The sequence below is a fragment of the Schistocerca cancellata genome, chromosome 2 (genome assembly GCF_023864275.1).
Source record: "Schistocerca cancellata isolate TAMUIC-IGC-003103 chromosome 2, iqSchCanc2.1, whole genome shotgun sequence".
NCBI lineage: Eukaryota > Metazoa > Arthropoda > Insecta > Orthoptera > Acrididae > Schistocerca > Schistocerca cancellata.
In genome coordinates, this window is record NC_064627.1 from 1,084,439,520 (window position 1) to 1,084,464,110 (window position 24,591).

Genomic DNA, 24,591 nt, shown 5'->3' on the forward strand with positions numbered 1-24,591 from the left:
CTTAGAGGAGGTAGATTATGCAACGAAGCAAAGGGTGGAGCATAAAGTTCTGGCAGCGGAAATTAAGTGTTTTGGTTGTGGCCAGATAGGGCATATTAGAAGGCAGTGTCAACGTCAGTTGTGGTGTTACTCATGTGGGAAAATGGGTCACCGGGCAGTGAACTGCAGGGGGAACCTCGGCGACAGCAGCCGTCAAACGACAACGGGACTGCTTCAACCGTCGGAGAGAGGTCCCAGTGAAATTAGGTAATGCGCTTGTGGGTGCACAGACGGACTGCTGCTTATTAGGCTTGATGAACGGGAGGGAACAGAGGTTTCTGGTCGACATGGGGCCACACGTGTCTGTTATTAGTCTAGACCTGGTTAGCAGGAGAAGGCTTGAGCCACCACGTCATAGGTTACGTGGGGTAGGGCATAATAAAGTGGACTCATTGGGTACGACGGTACTTCAATTTGTGATCGCAGGAACTAAATTTAGTGACCAGGTAGAGGTGTTACCATGTGTGGGTGAGGGGTATTCGGTGAGACTGGACTTCCTTGACAAACATAGTGCAAAGATAGATCTTTGGCAACAAACAGTGGAACTCAGTGGCACAATGTTTTGCGTGGGGGAAACGGTTTCAAATGGACGAATGTCGCAAGGCGCACTTAACGCAAAGGTGACGCCAGCTTAACTGCGAACGGATTCATTAAAGGTCGATCAACAGGATAACATACCGGCAGATACAGGGAAGATAGGGTGGGGTTCGATAAATACTGACTTACCAAAGGAGACGATGTACATGGTGGGCCCACTCTCGAGTAATGAGGAGTTGGATAATGCGCACTGTTTTGTGCGGAGGAGTTTAGCTCACGCAAGTTATGTGGACGGAGATTATAGGAATCCTGTAACTATAGATAACTTTGGCAGAGCGGATTTTAGCTTATCGAAAGGGTTGTTATTGGCCACATTGGGGGTTTTTGATGAAGATGGCCTCGATAGGGAGGATTTAGAGGTGAGCCATAAGCAAAACGTCGATGCAGCACAATTGAGGAGAAAATTACAGCATTTTCAGGAAGACGACAGGGTCGCGTTGGAGGAATTGTTATTGACATTTAGCGATTACGAAGCATCACATACCAACGGAGGATAATACACCAGTGTTTAGGAAACCATATAAAGTAGCACGTCATATGCAACCGCTACTAGAGGTTTTTGTAGAACAACTACGGGATGAAATCATAGAGCATAGCGATAGTCCGTATTCAAGCAATGTAGTTCTCGTACCTAAGAAGTCGGTGGATGGTACAAGGAAATATAGGGTTTGTTGTGATTATAGGTTTCTGAATGCGAAAACCATTTTGGACGCATATCCGATTCCGAATATTACAGACACATTGGACAATCTGGGACAATTTAAGTATTTTACGACGATGGATTTACTGAGTGGATACACCAGTTGGAAGTAGCGCCAGAGGATAGGGCAAAGACAGCGTTTACTGCTCCTGGGGGACACTATCAGTATATACGTAAACCGTTCGCGTTGAAGAATGCAAAAGCAACTTTTCAGCGATTATTAGATGGGATTTTAAGGGGATTGAAACCAAAGACATGTATGGTTTACCTAGATGACATTATAGTATTTTCGAAGGATATACCAGTACATGTGTCGGGTTTAAGAGAAGTCCTTAGGAGATTGCGGTCGGCACGGTTAACATTAAGTTTAGAAAAATGTAATTTTGTGCAGGCGCAGGTCAAAATATTTAGGTCATGTAATCTGTGAACAAGGGGTTCAAACCGATCCTCGGTTAATAGAGGCAGTTCAAAATTTTCCGACACCACGTACAACGGAGCAATTACAAACGTATATTGGGTTATGCATGAAAGGGAATCAGTGGTTGGGAAGGGAGTGCGACAAGGTTGTAACCTCTCCCCGATGTTATTCAATCTGTATATTGAGCAAGCAGAAAAGGAAACAAAAGAAAAATTCGGAGTAGGAATTAAAATCCATAGAGAAGAAATAAAAACTTTGAGGTTCGCCGATGACATTGTAATTCTGTCAGAGACAGCAAAGGACCTGGAAGAGCAGCTGTACGGAATGGACAGTGTCTTGAAAGGAGGATATAAGATGAACATCAACAAAAGCAAAACGAGGATAATGGAATGCAGTCGAATTAAATCGGGTGATGCTGCGGGAATTAGATTAGGAAATAAGACGCTTAAAGTAGTAAATGAGTTTTGCTGTTTGGGGAGCAAAATAACTGATGATGGTCGAAGTAGAGATGATATAAAATGTAGACTGGCAATGGCAAGGAAAGCGTTCCTGAAGAAGAGAAGTTTTTTAACATCGAATATAGATTTAAGTGTCAGGAAGTCTTTTCTGAAAGTATTTGTATGGAGTGTAGCCATGTATGGAAGTGAAACATGGACGATAAATAGTTTAGACAAGAAGAGAAGAATGTGGTGCTACAGAAGAATGCTGAGGATTAGATGGGTAGATCACATAACTAATGAAGAGGTATTGAATAGAATTGGGGAGAAGAGGAGTTTGTGCCACAACTTGACCAGAAGAAGGGATCGGTTGGTAGGGCACATTCTGAGGCATCAAGGGATCACCAATTTAGTATTGGAGGGCAGCGTGGAGGGTAAAAATCGTAGAGGGAGACTAAGAGATGAATACACTAAGCAGATTCCGAAGGATGTAGGTTGTAGTAGGTACTGGGAGATGAAGAAACTTGCACAGGATAGACAAGCATGAAGAGCTGCAGCAAACCAGTCTCTGGACTGAAGACCACAACAACAACAACAATTAGGTTATGTTCATATTATCGTAAATTTGTAAAGGATTTTGCTACAATAGCCAAGCCGTTAACAAAGCTGTTAAAAGAAAGGGGTTAAATTTCAGTGGATGGAGGAATTCCAGCAAGCTTTCGATGAATTAAAAATGAGATTAGTTTCTGGTCCAGTGTCAGTGTTTGTGAATTTTGAAGAAGACTTCATCTTTTCATGTGACCCCTCAAATGGTGCAGTAGGTTGTGTAAAGGGATGGTAAAGGGACGGGAGCATTCGGTGACGTATGCTTCCAGACAGTTAAATAGGGCAGAGCGGAATTATTCCACAACGGAAAAGGAGATGTTGGCTGTAATATATGGAGTAATGTATTTACGTTGTTACCTTTATGGTAGGAAGTTTAAGGTCGTGACAGATCATGCAGCGTTGAGATGGTTACTGGGACTCAAGGATGCTTCTAGTCGGTTAACACGGTGGGCTCTATAATTAAGTGAGTTTGACTTTGAAGTAACTCATAAGCCAGGGAGGAAACACGGAAATACAGATGCATTAAGTCGCAAGTCAGACGCATTAGAAGTAATGGGTAAGAGTGTCGCGGAATGGCAAAGGGCACAAGCAGAGGATGAGGAGTGCCAGGGTTTTAGAACTCAACCACATTTCATTGTGGAGGGAAATTTGTTGTGTAGAGTTACCAGGTGTGGACCAAAGGTAGTGGTACCAAAGAGTTCGAGAGAGGAAGTCTTAAAGCATGCCCATGATCATGTACTTTCAGGGCATGGGGGTCGTCGAGCAACGGAAAGACGAGTAGCAGAACGATTTTGGTGGCGCACTCGGAGAAGGGATGTGGAACAATACGCAGCAAATTGTGTACCGTGTGCGTAGCGAGTGGGTGTGATGCGCGCAAGGATTCCATTGCGATGGTTATCAGAGGCTTCGAAACCTTTTGAGTTTATTGGGCTAGATATCTGCGGGTCATATAGCAAAACGCCGGCAGGGAATCGTTACGTTTTAACTATAGTTGATCACTTTTCGCGGTTTCTAGCTATGGTCGCAATACCAGACCAACAGGCAAGTACGGTAGCACAAGCTTTAGTCAATACCTGGTTATTGAAGTTTGGGGTGTCTGATACCATAATTACGGATCAGGGAACGAACTTCATGTCCGAATTAATGTCACAGTTGTGTCGTCTATTGAGGATTAAAAAATTACAGACCAGTCAATTTCGTCCGCAGTCGAATGGAGAACGGAGTGAGTACGTAAGACAATTTCAAAAATGCTAAGTTATTATGTGAATGGAAACAATGATAACTGGGACGTTTATCTTCCGTACGTGGTATCGAGTTATAATACCAAAATATATTCGCGGGTCGAAATGTCATCGTTCGAGGTGGTCTATGGAAGAAAGATGCCATCGCCGATTCACGTTCTATGTCCGAAATCGGGAGCTAAAGAGGACGCAGTGAGGAAATTTGCATGGACAATATGGGCAGACTGGAAGAGGGTACAGAAGGCCAACACGAAACAGTTGGAAAGGCAGGAAGAACAGAATAAGCGGTTGGGACGTTTACCGCAGTACAAGGTAGGTCAATGGGTACTGATCACGAATCCATATACACCTAAGGGAAAGACGAAAAAATTCTTGATTTTGAAGTACCACGGACCATACCAGGTCATGGAGATGACTTCGCCTGTAAATGTTAAAGTGCAGCTGCCAACAAAAACATCCATTATCCACGTAAGTAAAGTAAAGCCTTTTAAAGGAATGGCGGATGGATTGCCTCAATTACAAGGAAGTGACGCAATTGCAGAGGCTAGGCAAAGCAAACGGAAGAAGAAGCTCGCGGCAGAGGGACAACAGCGGACGCATAACGGTTCCGTATGCGTTACGGTCTCGGAAGGAGTAAGTTATTACGTGTGTAATATTGTATGGCGTGTTTACATTTTGTATTTTTGTATCAAGGGATAATTTGGGTTTTTTTTGTGTTTTGGTGGGTCAGATAGTAGTTGCGTTTTTCTTGTTTTTTGTTTTAGTTTTGTCATTGTATTGGGGGAGACTATATATTTTTTTTTCCAGAGAATTCGATAGGGGCAGAGTGAACTATCGGGATTTTTTGAGGAAGTCGTACGATGTTGTAGTGACTTGTAGTAGGAAGGGGTTCTGGAGATATTACCAATGCAGAATCTGACGTATTTAAACTCTACGCCGGCCGCGGTGGCAGAGCGGTTCTAGGCGCTTCAGTCCGGAACCGTGCGACTGCTACGGTCGCAGGTTCGAATCCTGCCTCGGGCATGGATGTGTGTGACGTCCTTAGGTTAGTTAGGTTTAAGTAGTTCTAAGCTCTAGGGGACTGATGACGTCAGATGTTAAGTCCCATAGTGCTCAGAGCCATTTGAACCATTTAAACTCTACGTTAAATCCAGAGTTTTTGGAAACGTTGCATTCCTTTATTAATGCCCAGGAAGGATCTATCACAGTTAATAAAGTATTGGAACACGTTCAAACGTTACAACAGCATCGCACCGGCAAAATAATGACAGTGAGCATTTCAGCCACAGGATGTGCCGTTTTTCTATTTTTCTTGAGTATAGCTTTGTGGAGAGTGTGGAAACATGCACCAGTAGAGGAAGTGCCAACACATCAGTTACCTACGGCATGGGTAACCAGTGCAAACAGTGCATAGGTGTAGAGTTAATGTTTTGATGTTCTCGTTAATTTCAGTCTGTAGAATGTAAGTTTTGTGAACAACGTACATTTACGCAGCCACAGGCCAAGGCTGTTATATTTCGATTCGGGACTAATCTCGCTGAAAGGAGGGAGATGTACTGCGCTAGTATTAGTCTTAGTCGTAGGAAGGGGAATTTCGCTATAAATTCAACAAAGGCAGGGTTGGGCGATGAAGTCCGGGGCGCTGGCAGTGTGTGGTAATAGTCGGCAACCAGTAGGCCAGGCAGAGTAAACATGGCGTGGAGCTGCAGTGGTATGTTGCACGTACGATTTGTTTGGAATGAAGCAACAGCGAGGCAGGGAACTGGAGCGTTGCTTTAAGTTATTGCGATGTCTGAGGCGGGGCACTAGGCCAGAGCCAGGAGGGCAATGTGTAAGTGGCTGATATATGGGAATTTACCCCTGCCATAGTTTCTGTCTCTCTCTGACGCTACATCAGAAGCGAGGGAAGAAGCAGTATAAATAGTCAGGCACTTTTAGCTTGGGAAGTGTGCCAAGTCAGTCGAGAGTCGGGTCGGACCTAGGCTGGTCTACGCTTATAGGGGCCCAAACAGCGGTGATGTTATAAATATTCTGTGTAACCCTTTTCTTTATTTCTATGTACTTGTTTGGGCTGTATTCCGCCTCCGGGGATACAACACCGGGGCGAGACGGAATGGCAGCCAGGTACTTTGAGATTGCAGGGTCTGCCTGAAAGAGGGCAGTGACAGCAGTCTGCAGCGGGTCCAGGACGGGCCACATTCGCTTTCCACCTGGTGTACTGGGGTCCGGGCGAGGCGTACGCTGTGAGAGGCGAAGCAGCGCTGCAGTGGCGCCAGAGGCGGCGGCAGGTGTTGCCATCCGGCAAGCATCACAAGCGGTAAGTTGCGAACCAGCATCCAGGAGGGCGCGGGTTTGACTCCGGTTCTTTCCTGGGAGCAGCAGCGGCTGAGGGCCATGGGTGAGCAGTACATCCACCTTCGTCCCATGGCCGGACAGAGCGGGCCAAATGGGGCAGAGGGCGGCAGGAACCAGGGACTTTAACAGTCTCTAGAGTCGCGGCCAGCTGCGCGGTGCAAGACGCGACGTATCGGAAGGCGGCTACTGGGCAGAGCGCAGCTGGCTTCCAGCTGAGTGGCCATGCAGATGACAGACCAGTGTCGGCATACCCGTAGTCGCTGAGCCAGCTGGACTCGTGGGACAACGCTGTGGGCGGCACGCCGACACTATGCTGCAGCCGTAGTACTGTAAATTATGTGAATAAAGGAATGCTTCCGAATACCGCTGTATCACTCTGCACTGCCCCTTGACGCTATTGAACTTGCTCGGTCTCCTGACGAGAAGCGGCATGGTGGGCCCCAGCTTCAGCTTGGTCTTCTGGAGTCTCAGGTTCGACCATCGACACCCTGCAACACCGTGTTCTCTTTTGCCCTGTGAGATGTAAGGTAGTATCATGATCGTGAATGGTAATACTAGAGGCACGTATTTTCTGAGAACACATTCACCTACCAACTTGCGTAATGAAATATTTTGAGCAATATGTACACCAATAAAGTTTTGAAAGAGAATACAAGAGCAAATAATAAACGTGGGATAAACTACTAAAAACTAGGCAGTGGTCTCATGAGCTACAGTTTCTTTTAAAAAAAACGGTAAAAAATGAATGGTACAATGTACAGTTACCCAATGACAGTGAGTTATTCAATGACAGTGAGAGTTATACGCATAGAGGCAAGTAAGAACAAGTTTTACACCATGAACCTTCTACTTCAAAACAAAGGAGACTTGGTCAATCGAGGAAGCGTGCTACAGTACAGGTGTTTGTGCAAATTATAGGACAGTGTGCCATTGGCTAGTTAAATAATAAAGTGCAGTACTTACCTTCGTGCAGTGAACGTAGGAGGTGCCTTGTGGTCCCTTCTCGCAGCCAAGGTGTACCATGAGTTGAAGCAGGTGTAGTAGTTTTGTAAACACTGTGACCGCTGCACAAAACACTTCATAAAGATGTATTAATCAGCACGCACTGTATCGCTTCCCGATGGTGGGTGCATGGTTACTGGACTCCGAACGGTGCGTAGCGCCCTGCCATACTAATTGTTGTGTACACGGTTACTTGTAAGTGACGCATTATTGACTGATAGCACTATGCACGAGGACAATCTGAATGGGAAGTAAAATCTATCTTCAAATGGACGCTCACCATAGTGCAAATAGATGTAGAGACACAATTTCCTGACCCACTAAATAAAGTCTTCCCACTACAGCTCATGATTTACGTCCATGTTATGAAATAAAAACGACACCCATGTCCATTGAACAGCACCTATGGTTATGTATATGTTAGTGTTACGTTAGACTAAGTACTAATCTCTGTGAATTTTATTTGTTACTTGTTTATCTTCCCCATGATAAGACAACTATAAAACACAGAAAGGAGATATACTGGGACGTTATCAAATAGATACTGATATAAAAGATGGAGGCAGTGGGGAGCATAAGCAACTATAAGGAAGAATTTATCACACTTACCACTCCAGATCCCCTTGCTAAACCTACAGCATGGGTCGACACACCGAAATATACAATGTTCTTGTGAAACTTTCTTATTTTCAGCAAAAATGTAATTGTAGAATATGAAATGTAATTTTGTTGTCAGCATGCTATTGGAAATGTTATTTTTATTCAGGACCAAAGACCCTCCAAACCATCATAAAGAATTGAAATATGGACTTGTATAAAATGTAATGTGATATTCATGTATTTTATGTAAGGGACGATGCAGGAATTTTTGTGTGTAGTATGTAAGCTAATGTATATTTTGTGTGCCCTTATGTATATGTTTTGTTTTCATTACCAAGTGCCAGGGCCGGCGCCAGAACTCAGCGAGCAAAGTGGTGACGAGAAATCCCGTAAAAGACATGAACAGTGCAATCCAAGTACTTGTGTAAAAGAGTGACAGAATTTCCAGTGTGTAAAGTGGTTGGGCTCATTGCCAAGAATTTGACATTTCTTCGGACAATTCGACCAAGGGGGCAATGTAAAGGAACTTAATAATTTTTTCTTATTGATAAACGTATACACTATTATTCGACTCTCACACCAAAGATCCACTTGAAAAGTGTTTAACACTGACAAACAAAAGAAGCTTTACACTCTTCATTTATTAGTTTTAATATTAGTTACATTTTGTTATTCTCATGTCCTGGTGATAATATGTGTTGTGTAATTTTAAAGTGAAATGGTGTTATACAATGAAAGCAATTTATGAAACAGAACGACTTTCTCATTTACGATACCATGGATCCCAGCTCCTGTAACTCTGGAAGATTATTATTATTTTAATTTTGCATGGAGAATTTAGATGGAGGCGACGATCTTCACGATGGCACTGCTCAACAACAGAGGTACGTGAATATGTTCATATCTATCCCATCATGGCCACCAATGTCAGTTTCAATATTTAGGTTGTAGGCCTATTTGCCACGACATTCAGAACCTGCAGTCTTTCTTTTCATTTAATTATTTTCTTTCTTAGATGAATAAATGCCTTTTAACCACAATTCTTTTTACCCAGACCACAGGGAATGATAGTAATTAGAATGTACGTGCCTCTATCCTAATAATACGTTCTCATACAACTGAGTGTGTACCGATGTAATTATACTTATGACCAACTTCCTTTATGGTATTAATTCATATTTTGAACCACTCAATCGTGAATGTATGTGCCCTCTTATTTTGTGTAGTCAGTCAAGTCTATTCCTAAATTTCATTACTTTAAATGTTCAGTGGCTTAGTTTCCACAATTGACCTTTTGCCTGTGTCACAATGGCGCTTCATGCGAAATACTTATTATGTGACAATCATAATAACTCTCATTTCAAAATTATGACACTGGCTGACGAAGCTTCTAACAATTCAATAGGCCAGTTACATAGTCAACCACCGGATAATGGCATATCCACCCAAAAGAATACAGAAAGTTGTACTTAAAATTTCAACCAATGTAGCCTGGGGGTCAATATTCTGACTGTTGAGAAATTATGTATGGTGTTCCCCCAAGCTCAGTATTAGGTCCACATTTGTTTCTTATCTATATAAATGATCCTCTACATAATATACAAGCAGAATTATCTCTCTTTGCAGATGACACTGGTATTGTAATCAATCCAAGTGTATATAAAGAAACAGAAGAAACAGAGGAAATAGTAAATATTGTCTTTAAAAGTATGATTGACTGGTTTTCTGTGAATGGTCTGACTATCAATTTTAGAATAACACTAAATATTCAGTTTTCCCTCTAAGTGTACTACACCAATGTTAAGGGTTACACATGGTGAGCAAATAATAAATAAGGTGGAAACATAAAAAATTTTAGGTGTTCATATTGATGAGAATTTAAACTGGAAAAAGCACTTTCTAGAACTCCTAAAACAACTTAATTCAGCCATATTTGCGCTTAGAATCATAGAAAATCTTGGGTGGAGACAAATCAGTATGTTGACATACTTTGCACATTTCGTTCAACAGTGTCACTTCGAATAAGGTTCTGGGGTAACTCATCTTCTCATGAAGGTTTTTGTAAATAAACCACGACAGTTCAAAAAGAAGAATGGTGTACAGAATTACAACAGTAGAAGGAAAAGTTACATTCATTACTCCACATTACGGTTGTCTTTAAGACAAAGAGATGCACAATACTGCAACAAAATTTTTTATGAGTTACTCAGAGATATATAATATCTTACAGATAGCAAAATAAAATTTGAGAACAAACTAAAAAAGTTTCTCCTTGACAACTCCTTCTATTCCATAGAAGAATTTATATTAATTTAATGTGTGAAAGGTAGTGGACAAGTTTACTAACTCACATCTGTAGATATTAAAAGAAAGAGAAACATTAAAACTGCTTTATAAATCTTCAGCATATAGCCATATTTAAAAATTAAGTTATGTTGTGTATGCAAAATGACTCATTTCACATCGTTACTGTTTATCTTGCAAACGATCCATGGAACATGAAACCAACTAACTGCCTAGCTACTGCAGTTTAGCATCTCAAACAATCACAAAAGTTGATACATGGTCTCTTTTGTCTTTGATACAGCATGTACACATCATAATGGTGTCACACATGATCCTGACAGAGTGATCTTAACGTCCTCTTCAGGCCAGAAGTCAAATGAAATGTAGATTCTAACGCTCTTTGGAATGTCTGGAGCCAGTGAAATGCCTGCCTGTGTTGATGTTTCCGACCGGAAAGTCTCATCTCGTGATTAATTGCTGTACGCACCGGGCTGCGGTGACAGATGAACAGCTCAAGTGGCATATAATTGTATACCTGCAGCTATAAAATTCGTGTAGTTTTCCTCAGTTTGACCCCTGAGTTATTCATTTGCACTAACCAAATTAGAGAGTATACTAAAATGGCTGATTGCTACTAAAAGAAAAGTATGGTGCTAATTACATTTCTGTTGTCCTTAAAGTTTTAGTCTGTCAGATGAAAAACATGTCACTGCGATTTTTGTAACACACTCGTGACCCCATTGTAGAAGTCGACTCAAAATTAAAGACTAGTCAAAATTCTCAAGTTAATTGTACATTAGATACTGAGAAATGTAATGCGATATTGAAGCTTTTCTCGCGAAATTAATCCAGCAATAACATTCCATATACGACAGGCACATGAGGAACTACTTTAAATACATTTATACAGATAATTTAAATGTAATTATTACTTTGTGCTTATAAATTACTTTAATGTTCAATAATTGTTTGTCTAGACCAAACAAGAAACCTTCAAATTTCATAAATACTTCTCTGTTAGCACTCTGTGTATGATATGAAACTCTCATAATTTTCTGGGCATCTGCATCATAAGTAAAGGTAATGTAGTTCATTGATATCTTCATCCTAATGAAGTTAATAGTGTCAATATTTATTCAGTCCAAAAGCGAAATCTAGATTACTACCATATTTAGGGTCAAGTCTGTGTACATTACATATTTGTAACAATGACTCACCCAACTTTTGTTGCTTTTGCAATAAGTCATTTCTTGACATACAATATGCAGTGTAACCACCTGGCAGGGAATAACAACTGTCGAAAAAATAAATAAATCAAAGTAACATGTTTACAAATACTGATTCTGAAGAAGATGGCTGAAATAAAAGTTCTTGAAGTCAGGAGAGTGTAACTCAGATTGTTTAAAAAAATTGTTGGCTTGGGTATAACTTCTCTTCGTTGCCCTGCTGCTGTTAATTGTTCCTGTAATTTCTTGACCTCTGAATTTTGTTTATTTCTTGACTTGGTCTTAGGTGATTCAATGCAGTTCAAAATCCAGATAAATTCTAGTGTCCGATACCACCTGTCGGCTTTGACCAATGATGTCATACATAAGGCGAAGATGCTGCAATGGACTATCTATGAATGGAACGGATCACACTCGCAAACAAACGAATGTAGCATGCCATAAAATAATACATTTAACGTGACTGTTATTTACGTGCGAATTTCAGTTAAACGAGTTGAAGATGACTGAAATAAATAAGAACACGAGAGCAATTACGAGTGCATATATCATATTATATTTTGCACACATAATGCAGAAACGATCCAAATAATGAACCGTCGAACAGTTGGAATCGGTAACTACAAGCAACCTATGTAGGAGGTTATTTCTAGTTACCAATTCCAATATTACTGTTTGTTGCCCTAAAATCTTATAACATATCAGAAACGTGTTGGAAAAATGATCTTGTTAGTGAACTACAGAATATGACTAGACTTTCAAAAAATGAAAATCTTTACACACATTACTGCAACATGCAAAGAAATAAAATGCAAAAATTACCAAAGCTTGCAACCGATAACTATACTACACAAAAGTCATACCAGCTACAGTAGCTCCAAATAACACTCAGGAAAATCGATACACCAGGAGTGACAGTAAAAATAAGAGAAGTGTAGCAGAAACATCGGTAAGGAAAACACAAAAGTGGCTACATAAAAATAAACTTACCGCATATGAACTTCCAAAGGAATCAAAGATCGAGGCTGACAAGTACGAAACAAGGACATAACAAGAAATAATAATGTCAGAAGGTGAAACTGTAATGAAAGAAGCAAAATCCAGAGTAACAAATGAAAAAAGTAATAAGAAACACAAACTGCCAGCACACGAATGAGGTAACACCCAAATTAGTTGTTCCCTACCACCCGCCCTCAATCAGAAGCAAAATTTTAAAGTAATAAAAATAGACTGAAACCATGAGTCAATCACATAAACCCTCTGGCAAAAACACAGCAATACCCGTCGGCCTACCATTGTAACCAGAAAATATTAAAAGGACAGAAAAACCTCCCTCCAGAGAAACAAAAAAAGTTGCACTCGCACAATACAGTAACATAAAAAAACGCAATGCAAAACAATAAAAAAGTATCAGACCCACCAACACCTAACTAACAAAATGAGGCTTGTACATTTTGCTGACTACTTTCATAGATGCAAGAAATAAACAATAACCTTTAGGAATACTCTTCCTCCAACGGTATTAATCTAAATGGCCTTGCAAAACTGAAATCCTTCTCTTTCCCCACAGATTATACCGCCCCCCAATACCCCTCGATAGTATTTGTACATGCCCCCATCTTATAATCTTTAAACTGAATATTGTGATTCACGACCAAATGATGATAACCCCTTTCACCCAACCCCCAGTACTAAGCAAACCCACCCAACATGACTACAGAACCTTCTTCCACATATTCTTCTATTAAAGACGTCAAGACTGTGTTTGTCCGATTTGGTACAATCCTAAATACAGCATCAGCACAATCTCCTCCAGAAACTACTATTCCAAAAACCCAAAGCCCAACAACCTCATGCCCCCTTTCGTACTTTCTCTTTCCAAAATGTGACTCATATACTTCAACTATAACCCCTGGTCCCCCAATGACCCCCTATACTTTACAAATTCCCCGCAGACTTCTCTGCAAAACGAGAACCAGTCGATTACAGCGCCACATGAAACCCCTGCTTCGTGCATGCGGATTTGCAAGAATATTCATAGCAAAAATAGTAGGTTAGCATGACAATTACTTCTAAATTCAGCCTCGATCTTTTGAACCACGTCCCCCTGCGTATGGATCTCCATATGTTATTTTTTCTGCACCTCCATATGTATTCGTCGGAAGTTCGTGATGACGCAACCTTCGTCAAACTCATATAATTTCCAGAGACACTGCACTTGCAAAATTCAGCAATGACGCCCAATGATTGCAAAAATTTTATAGTTGATTTACGGTCACTCATTTTCTGAAGCAAAACTTTCGCAGTAAAAACAACTGACTCATCCATAACGAACAGCGTGAGAAATCAAGACCTTATAAATCACGACTACTTATAAATCACGAGATGCCGAAAACAAATTAACAGACCAAAACAAAACAATCTACATCGAATATTTAATACACGCGCGTAACGAGGAAATCCAGAGAAATCATTTAACGTTCATCGACAGCAATCTACGGCACAAACAAATTAACATTACAAATTAACATCACACATTACATCATTGGTCAAAGCCGACGGGTGGTATCGGACACTAGAATTGACCCCAAAATTCCAAACTGTACTGGCCCCCTCACACAATTTATCACTGGTCTTGTATACACCCTCTGACCATTGGACATTTTTACATATTGTAATTCGATAATTACAATCACATAAGTTGCCCAAATTACAGAGAAGGTATTATTTGGCGGTTACAATTGAAGTGCATGAAATAGGATACAAGATCAAATGGGTATCTGTCGGTTTAATGGAAAAATCGTTGAAATGATTCACATAAACAATGCTAGCTCCATTTTCGTTAACTGCACTGAAATTTTACTGTATTATCCCAAGTATTCCTAACATGTTTACTGCTTCAAATATGAGCATATTATTTTTTTAGTGTAGACAGAATCTCAATATATAATCCAGCAGCCTAAATAAACACTTTGTTTATATTCTCAGTTTAGATTCATATTGTGAATTGCACTAATTAAGACATAATTTGACGTTTTTATGTTAAACAACAGTATAGCAAGTTGAGAGTATGACAAACAGAGTTGTTACAGGTTACTAACATTACAAAAGACAGAACATTTTGTGCTTTCTTTGTTACACAATTCTCTGTAAACAAATAGTGCTAACTGCAATTCAACGAATTGACGATTCATGTTTCTACCAATAGATGAACGCAGTATTAGCGAATACTTTGACATGAAGTCCTTGAAAATCACTTTCAGATCTCAAAAGGAGAAATTACATATTTGTGTCCTACCTAGTAACATAATAGTTAATCAAATGAGACAAATCAACTTTGAAATCGTTTGAAAACTGGGCTGTTAGATTCAAATTTTAATACAATTAACGGTGTAAATCACTGAGGTAGGTGGCCTAAACGATTGTCACATATTCAACACTGCTTTGATAGCTGTTGTTGTCTTTTGCTGCCACAGGAATAATGTTAGTATGCAGTCTAGTGTTTACAGTGACCAATATAAAGAAGAAAATGTTAATAGATGAAACTGTAGCATGCAAGCAACTGTTTTTCACTTACAATGATTCCTAATTCGTGAAGGATGAAACCACTTTTAATAGCATGCTATATAACTACTGAATGTGTGCCTACCATGTCAATTTGAGATCTAGGTGTATGACTAGGTGTCACTGAGTTTGTGATGGAAAATGTAAATAGCGTCAGCTTTTATGTTATGTAAGATATGGATGACATGAGAAAAAAATTAAGGGTTCCTATCATGTCTACTTTCTTCACCACCTTAAATATGGGTACACAATCTGGGATAATTTGGCAGTAGCTACACGAGTTTTGAGAATACAGAAAAGGCCATTAGGATCATGAAGAATATAAACCTGGAAACTCCAATGAGCCCTCGTTTAAGCATTTAGGTGTTCTACCTTTACAGTGTATTTACATTATGGAGACTCTAGTTTCTTAAAACTAACGTTATCTGCAAGAAATGTCAGCCTATTTGAACCAATTTGAACAGTGACAGTCATCACTATAACAATGTTCTTGTTGTTGTTGTTTTGATCTTCAGTACAAAGACTGGTTCGATGCAGCTCTCCACATTATCAGTTCAAGCCGTTTCATCTCCGAATAACTTCTGCACTATTTTGAAACTGCTTCTGTATTCATCTCTTTCATAGTGCAAACTATATTAAAAAACAAGTAAATTCCAGCATAAAATATAAAACAACAGAAACAAAAAATAACAAAGATTTTTTTGCCTTTTTTATTGGCTTCTATCATACAATAACAAAGAAATAAAGGGAAATGAGAACGAGTAATGTGGGAGTAGGCGAACGTAGGACACGTCTAAGCATCTACTTTCAGAACGGTAGAACACGCGCAGCCAGGTATTGTCTGAAGCCGGGTGGGAATGTTCAAGAGTTTTTTATTATTGATCCGAGACGCTAGCGCAGCCCGACGCTCGACCTACTCTAGCTAAACTCGTTGGGCCCGCTGTACTGTATCTTTGGCGTGTTTACATCGTGCGATGCACGTGTTTAGATGTGCGGTGTTGTTTACTGTGTTTGGCTGTGTAGCAGTAATGTTTATGTGTCGTAGAGTTTCATGTCAAGTGTGGTTATAATCAGACAGTCAGTAAAAGCTAAATTCTTCGTACATAACTGTGTATTAATTTCCAACAATAATGGATGAGAGCAAAGCAAGTGATGTTGACTCCGAGAATGAAGTTTTGGATTTAGAGCATTCGAAACTTTTGTCAGCTGTTAGACAATTGGATGGGAAACAGCGGTAATTACGTAGTGTTATCGGTTACTAAGTATCCTCTGTTATTATTGTGTACACAATTCTAATTTTTAAGCACTGAGCTGGACTTAACAGGCAGCATTTGTTTTTGTTTCTGAATTAGTGGCTTCACGATCAGTTTCGTTGTTTTACGGGAAATACGGCTGATTACGAGCCACGTTATTAATTGTCGCTGCCAAAGATTTAGGCACGTACTTCCCATTCGCTTTGTCTCGTGTAAGAGTGAAAACCATGTTATGCCGATGACCAATGTGGATTATTTAAAAGTACTCAGAGAACCCTGTAGCCATTTGTGGCGCACATATTTGTATGTACGTTCGATATTCTCATTCTCCTGAGCAGTATTGCTGGACGGGCTGTGTGTTTCAAGCAATCTCCCTTGTAGACTGACTACATTTTATCCGTATCCTACTACTGAATTGAAGTCTGTCACTGTCTTTACGTACTGTTGAGCATTGGTGATCATTCAGTCTGAAATTCCTACCAATTTACCCATTTATTCACATGTGACGATACCAATTACAATCTATTGGTCAACTTTAATTATATGGTTTTGTGACGTGCAAAATTTTCTATTCCCAAACATTTAATGCAGATTTCCAGTCTTTGCCCCACTTAGAAAGGTTATCAAGTTCTGACTATTTCAGCTCCTTTATTCATGCAATACTTCATTGTAGGTAACTGCATCAATCAAGAAATGTGAGGATACTAGAAATGGTGTATACCAGGTCATTAATATACAAAATGAACAACAAGGGTCTCAACAAACGTCTTTGGTGCATACCTGAAATTAATTCTACATCTGTCAGCTTTAGATGAATAATGCTTGTTGTCGTGGAACTGGTCGTTCTAGTTAAGGTTCATCATTCTGTTTGAACTCAGTTTATGTTCTAAGATTCAACAGCAGATGTATGTCATTGAAATTTGATGGTAGTTTTGAGCATCACTTTTACTACCTGTTTGTAGACAGGTGTAACCAGTGTTTTCTTCCAACTCTTGAGCAGTTTTTGTGATTGAGTGATCAACTGTATACCATGGGTAAAAGAGAGGCTAACTCAGATGAAAAGTCTGTATAGATTCTGACAGTGTTTTCGTTGGGTCCTGTAGCTTTGTTAAGTTCTTATGACTTCAGTTGTTTCCAGTTCATCTTTGCAATGGTACAAAAATTAGGCTAAAGTGTTATACTGGACCCCTGCGAAATACTAATTGTGATGACAGACTGATCTGTAGTGTAGCTTGAGATCTAGGTTGCATTGAAAGATGATAAGTTTGTCTGACTACGTAAGCATAGACCAGTCAATATTATTGATGCCAATTGAGAGATATATTTTAAACAAATTAATAAGAGATGGTACTGAGTCTCCATGGTACACACAAAGCAGGACAGAACACTATTATAGGCGCAATGAATAAAAAAGCATGCCAGATTTAAAAGAATGCAAAATCTCCAAGATTAGCAAAGTTTTACAGAAACTTGAAATTTACTGGAAACTTCAGTGCAATATGCTTTCGGTAGTTTCCACGACAAAACTCTGTCTTGAAATCCAGCTGAAAACCCCAAGACATTCTGATCATATTTAAAGTGCACCAGTGGCAAGAGGCAATCAATACCTCCATTGCCTGATAACAGTGGTGATATTGATGACATTGCCACTAAAACAAGAGTTACTGAACGTGCTTTCTGAAATTGCTTCACAAAAGAAAACTAAATAAATCAAGAAAACTGCCAACACGGGTATTGTAGAAGTAGATATCCTTTGTGTAGTGAAGAGGCTTAAAACACTTAGGAAAGGAAAGGCCTCTGGTCCAGATTGTATACCAGTCTGGTTCCTTTCAGAGTATACTGATACAGTAGCAGCCTACTTAGCAATCATATACTACCACTCACTCGTAGAAAGATCTGTAGGTACCCAGGGACTAGAAAGTTGCACAAGTCACACCAGTATCCAAGAAAGGAAATAGGTGTAATCCACTAAATTACAAACTCATATCACTAACCTCAATTTGCTGTAGGATTTTGGAACAAGTACTATGCATGAACATTATGAATCATCTAGAAAAAAAATGATTCAATGACAGATAGCCAATACGGATTCAGAAAATACCACTCTTGTGAAACACGAGTAGCTCTTTATTCTTCTTCTTTATCGTCGCCTTGTCCCACGTCACGTAGGGTCGGCGTTGCTCTTCTGGATCCTTCTCCTCCATAGTACTTTATCCATTGCCTCTTCCTTCTTCCATCCTTTCTCCCTTAGGTCCCCGGAAATCTTATCCTTCCAACTCATCTTCGGTCTTCCTCTCCTTCTGCCTCCTTCAATCTTTATATCTTCAACTCTGTTTCCGACATACTCTTCCCATTTTCTCTGTAAGTGTCCGTACCACCTTAGTCTGCTCACTTGTATCTTTTTCCCCATGGGTCTCACTTTCACAGCTCCTCTAACAAATTCATTTCTAATCCTTTCCTTCCTTGTTACCCCACACATCCACCTCAGCATCCTCATTTCCACCACTTCCGTCTTCCTTTCCTGGGCTACTGTGATTGGCCATGTCTCTGCCCCGTATATCATAGTAGGCCTTACCACCGACTTGTACACTTTCGCCGACATAGTGTACCTGAGGCGAAATAAGAGGACCAGCCTGCATTCGCTGAGACAGATGGAAAACTGCCTTAAAAACAATCCACAGATTGGCTGGCACACTGGACCTTGACACTAATCTGCCGGGCAGATTTGTGCTGGGGACCGGCATGCCTTCCTGCCTGGAAAGCAGTGTATTAGACCGCATGGCTAACTGGGCGGGCTTCCTGCACCATTTGTTGGATGCTAGCAGCAGACTAAGGGAATTATGGTACACGTGCATAGACTGCCATTACCAGCACAAGACAAATGCCTGCATTTTGAAATGGTGGTGTGACCTGGAAGCATGGACTGCTGATGAATGGCATCCCATTGTGTCCAGTGATGAATTGTGGTTCTGCATTATCCCAAATAGCCGTTGTAGGCAAGTAAGCTGGCAACTTGGCAGGCGGTCCCATTCTTCCAATGTTTTGGAGAGACAGAGTGATTTTATCCTGGCATCATGTTTTGGGGAGCGAGCGGGTATGACTTCAGGTCACAGGTAATTGTGACTGAGGGAACTGCAATGGCACAGTGGAAAGTAATGGACATCCTGCATCCCCATGTGTTAACTCTCACGTGACAGTATCGTGATACCATTTTTCAACAGGACAGTGCTTGTCCAAACATGGCAAATGTAGCTATGAACTGTCTGTGTAGTGCTGAGATACTCCTGTATCCAACAAGATCCCTAGATCTGTCCTTGATAGAACATATGGAACCAGCTCAGACATCAACTATGTCCTGGTGCCAGTATCAAGTACGCCAAAGACCAATTACAACAGGTGTGCCGAGCTTAGCTCAGGGAGGAAAGAACTGCTTCAGACATCCTTCTTAACTAAAGCAGTGGATGCTTTCAGGCCAGAGGGGGTGCAATGTTGTACTAAGTGGGCTCATACTGCCAAGTTCTTTGTCATTTTCCAGGCAGGGTATTTTCGGTGAGACCGGTTGTCAGTGTGAGTTTTAGTAAATTCACAAGAAGCTGGTATCCCATCATAAGCCCTGAATATTAAACTGAGTTCACAAGGAATCTGGCCAACGTAGTTCATTAGGGATATGTTACTGTTATTGACCTCCTCTCATAAAGTAGTTTGTGCAAATGTATGTTTCACCCTGTCTTCGACTACTTTGTCTGAAATAGTGTTTTATTGAAAACAAAGACCTAAGCGGTGAGAAAAGGAAATTTATTTTGCCCAGACCTTACCTTTATACTGTCGTATTTGGCTACGAGTGATTAATGAACATTTAGAATCAATGCATATGTTATAACTATTAGGATGGTGCATAATTTCGTAGCAATTTTGTTTTTGCATGTTGGTATTTTGATTGCTGGGAGTTTATTTATGGACTGTTGTTTTTTATTTGTACTTTATTGTTGCTATTTAAGTTTACTTATTATTATTTGGAGATAGTGAATGGAGCTGTGAACACTGGAAAATGGAGTGCAAAGTCGCGGAATCCAGACATTTACGACATCTTCTTCTGTTTGAGTTTAGTATAGGGCTGACAGCAGCAGAGGTGGCCAGAAACATTTGTGCTGTGCATAGGGACAATGCAGTTGGACAGAGCACGGAAAGAAAATGGTTTTATCGTTTTAAGGAATGCCGTTTTGACATTAGTGACCCTCCAAGTTCTGGGAGACCTGTGGGGTATGATGAAGATTGTTTAAACACATTAATCCTCAATGACTCATGTCACAGTAAATGGTACTTGGCAAATGTGATGAACTGTGATCATTCCACCATTGTGGAACATTTCATGCTGTGGGGATGGTTCAAAATTCAGATGTATGGGTACCACATGCTCTACACCAAAATTACAGAAATCAGCAGGTGGCCACATGTGTATGTCTGCTTGCTTGTCACCAGTCGGCTCATAAGCAAAATATTGGAATGGTTCACCCGAAACAAAGCTGTGTGTGTCCACAAAAGATAGTGATATGCATCTGTTGGAACAACGTCGATGTGGTATGATACAAATTGCTTCCCCAAGGTGTAACTATCACTGCTGACATTTATTATCAACAACTGAGATGTCTTGCTGATACTATCCAAGAACAATGACCAGGAAAATTATGTGAAGTGACTCTCTTCCATGATAATACCCACCCACATTCTGCTAGATTTGCAGTCAACGCTATGTGGGGAGGGTTGAAATGTTAAGTCATTCTGCACCCACCGTATTCACCTGATCTTGTGCTCTTTATCGAACGACCTTAAATAAACTTCCTTTCTGGACGAAAATGCACTCCAAACATGGCTCGACGAGTTCTTCACCTTGAAACCACAGGATTTCTAAAATTGCGAAATTTAAAAGTTACTCCGGCTGTTGCAGACTGTTGTGAATACTGATTGATAATATATTATTTATGACTGAATTCTCTGTTATGTGTACCTGTTTTGTTTATTAAACTTACAGAAAAATACTGTGAACTAAAGCACCAATCTAATAAATAAATATGTAAAATAAAGTAAAAGCAAGAAATGGAAATTACGTCACAGTGAAAGAAATATGTATATGGAGAGATCAGTTAAAAGCAATTGAAAGGAGAAAATTATTATCAAGGCATAACAACTTCCTTAGACGTATTTTCAAGGGAATATTTATTGAGGAGAAAGTAGGTGAAAAACCAAGCCAGCCGAGAAGAATTGAGAAAATGGAGAACCTTTACTGCCAAAGATACAGAGAGTTAAATTGAATAGTTGTAATGATAAGGAACAGGCATTTGTAAGTGATGATGTTTCTTGTGGATAGATACTTTGCATCATACATTTTGAAAACATTAACTTTTCTGTTGGTAAGCTACATGATATTCTATGATTTATAACTACACAAAACATCGTTTTCAAGCTTTTGTGCTTGAACGTTTTTACTGGTAAGTCCGTAGACCAAGGACAGTGCTGCTACTTACAATGTATGAAGCAACATTTGCAGCACTTGACATAGGGCATACTGGAAACACAAAAGGTGGTGTTAGCAGCTAGTTGAAAGTTTGAGAGACCAGTGGATAGATGGTGTGTTTAGTAGCAGTGAGAGGAAGCAATGTGAAATGAGTAGTATATTTGAAGATCACTGGTTATAATCACACATATTTACCAAATATCCTCCACAATGATAAAAATAAATTTGTGACACATGATACATTGAAAAATGGGTATGCAAATTAATATGAAACATCCACAAATTGTGGTTATGGACTGTTTTCTGAATAATATTTGAACTGTTCAATTGATACATCTGCATTTTCTGGTGTGTGGTACCAGCTGTCTGCACAGACAAACTTTTTAGGCTGTGTAAAAAGACAATAAAGGTGGTAGATGAGGTAAACTAGAGAGAGCATTGTAGAGAAATTTTCAAAAATTATAAAATGCTTACCATCTCTCTATGTACAGCCTGCAGGCAATCATGTTTGTGAAAATAAACCCAGATCATAATCTAACACACAGTAATGTACATAACTACAGTGCACAGAGAAGGAAAAACATTCACAAAATTATAGGCAATAAAGAAGTGGCAGACTGCAGTTCACATACAGTAAGGACAATTTTTTTTACAGTAGACTGCCTTCTGATGTTAAGATTCAAATACCTTAAAGACTAAATTGAATTTTTTATTAATAGAGAATTGCAGTTATTCAATAGAAGGGAGCATCTGAATGAGAAAGTGCAGTTCTTAAGAAGCTGAACTCATGTTTGCGAAGAAAGAACTTGCTGTTTTTGGCTATCCTGATTTAGGTTTTCTGTGATTTTCCTAAGTCACTTCAGGCAGATGCTAGGATGGTTCCTTCACCAAGGCCATGATTGATACATGCTATTCTCTTAGTGTTCTTACGTGTTCTATGTGTGTGTTTATTTTTGAGCTATATTTGTTTTTATTGTACTCTGATGACAAATCCTGTATCATTGTAAGATGATCCATGCATGCATGAATGAATGAATAAATAAATAAATAAATAAAAATAAAGTTTCGCATTGTAGGATCTCCCTGTAAAACTGTTAATGTATATAGCCATAAATTTGTTTTTGTAAACTTACTACAAACTTTCATCTTTATGTACACATGAACTAAATCTGTGACACTGTCTGTAGACTGGTTGTTATATGGACAGCAAATAAATAAATAAAAGAAAATGTTGCCAACTGCCTTGTAAATATAATATTTGTTGGCCTCAGCTCTCAACAAATTAATACTTTTAAACTAACCTACATGTCAAGATGTCCAACAGACCAGTCTGTCATGACAACTTTCATTCCTAAAACTCAGTAAAAATGAATTTGTTGTGGTGATGGCAAGTTCATTATCTTTCACATGCAAATGTAGCAACAATATTTTGCTGTGGGATATGGTAAAAGAAGTGACAATATTATAATGATTCTTTATGAAATGGAAAAAGCAACAATGAAAGTGTTAGAAATATTATTGTTTTGGATTTAAATGTAGGTGGCAATCACATAAAAGTACCTGAATAAGTCTGCTTTAGAGATTCAAATAGATAACTGTCAAACTGTGCCCAGAATTGTGTTGTGTCATGTAGCAATCTTCTAACACCTTCCTAAGTGTGCATTCAGTATTTGTGTTGTGTGAGCATCTATTGCAGTATCTCAAATTCAGGTGATTGAAACCTTCATCATAGAGGCACCGATACAGTGGGAACAATCAGAAATAACAGCTGTGCAAGGCAAAATGTGATCTTTAATGGTATTGAGTTGTACAGCTTTTATCTAAAAGGGCACAAATCTGGTTTTAGGGTCTTCTTTTGACACCCCCAAACACTTATTTCCTTCTCATTTTGTTGCCTGCTTCATATTACTTCTCACCAAATTGTAAATCACCATCTTCTTTATTAAATCCATCTCCTCATTGACCATTCTGTTTGACAGCAATGTCAACAAAAACTTCTATACAGGAGTGACTCCCTTTAGTGGTGATTTGCTTGATAAAGCTATTTCATGATGTATGAATTCATTTTTGCGCTTGTAAACATGTAGGATGGGAAACTAAAAAAATGATTCCCAACTTCTTTTTGCTGCATGCAAATGACTATTCAGTTAAAAAAAAAGAGGCATTTTGAAAAGATTCGCTCTTATTACATCTCTATATTAATACACCCGTGGATGAAATTTTCTTGTTTCCCTTTTACCAGCAAATGCATTCTCCTATCTTTGTTCTTTCAAATTTCAGTTTACAAATGCACTGTGGAGCAGCAGGCCTATGTCACTCCAAAAGCTCCATTTGGTGGAATTCACTGCCTGGACTCCCAGAAAGACTGCAAGCAAGAGAACAAAATAATACCAAACCAGAAATAATGTGCAAAGAACATTGATTGGTTTTGCAGCTCTTGAAATACATCACATATTTTCCCGCCTCACACTGAGTACTTAAAACTATCTCCCCGTTGCGTATGTTAGAATGATGCATTGCCATCCTTTCTGCCGTTGCGGAGAGACATCACAGATGGCACTGCACCTATTGTTTTTAACCCTTTTTAGCTGTATTGTATCGTGGAACTCTTCTGGCTCTGTTGTTGACATAATACATGGTTTTCAAAAGATCAAGTTTCTGCATTCTTACAAATCGCACTAGTGCTATAGTGTGTCAAGATGCCTTTGTATTACTTGATTTGTGGCGGCTGTTGGTGTTTGCTTGTTTCGCAGAC

At 39.6% G+C, this 24,591-nt stretch overlaps 1 protein-coding gene across 1 annotated transcript in view; it reads left to right on the forward strand.

Moving 5' to 3' along the window:
* The first annotated feature begins 16,038 nt into the window (after window positions 1–16,038).
* Window positions 16,039–24,591, forward strand: part of LOC126163090 (U3 small nucleolar RNA-associated protein 14 homolog B) — an 87,659-nt gene continuing 79,106 nt past the window's right edge. Inside the window, exon 1 of the mRNA XM_049920002.1 lies at window positions 16,039–16,305. Coding sequence (XP_049775959.1) covers window positions 16,202–16,305 — 104 coding nt within the window. The 5' untranslated portion in view covers window positions 16,039–16,201. The remainder of the gene's footprint in view (window positions 16,306–24,591) is intronic.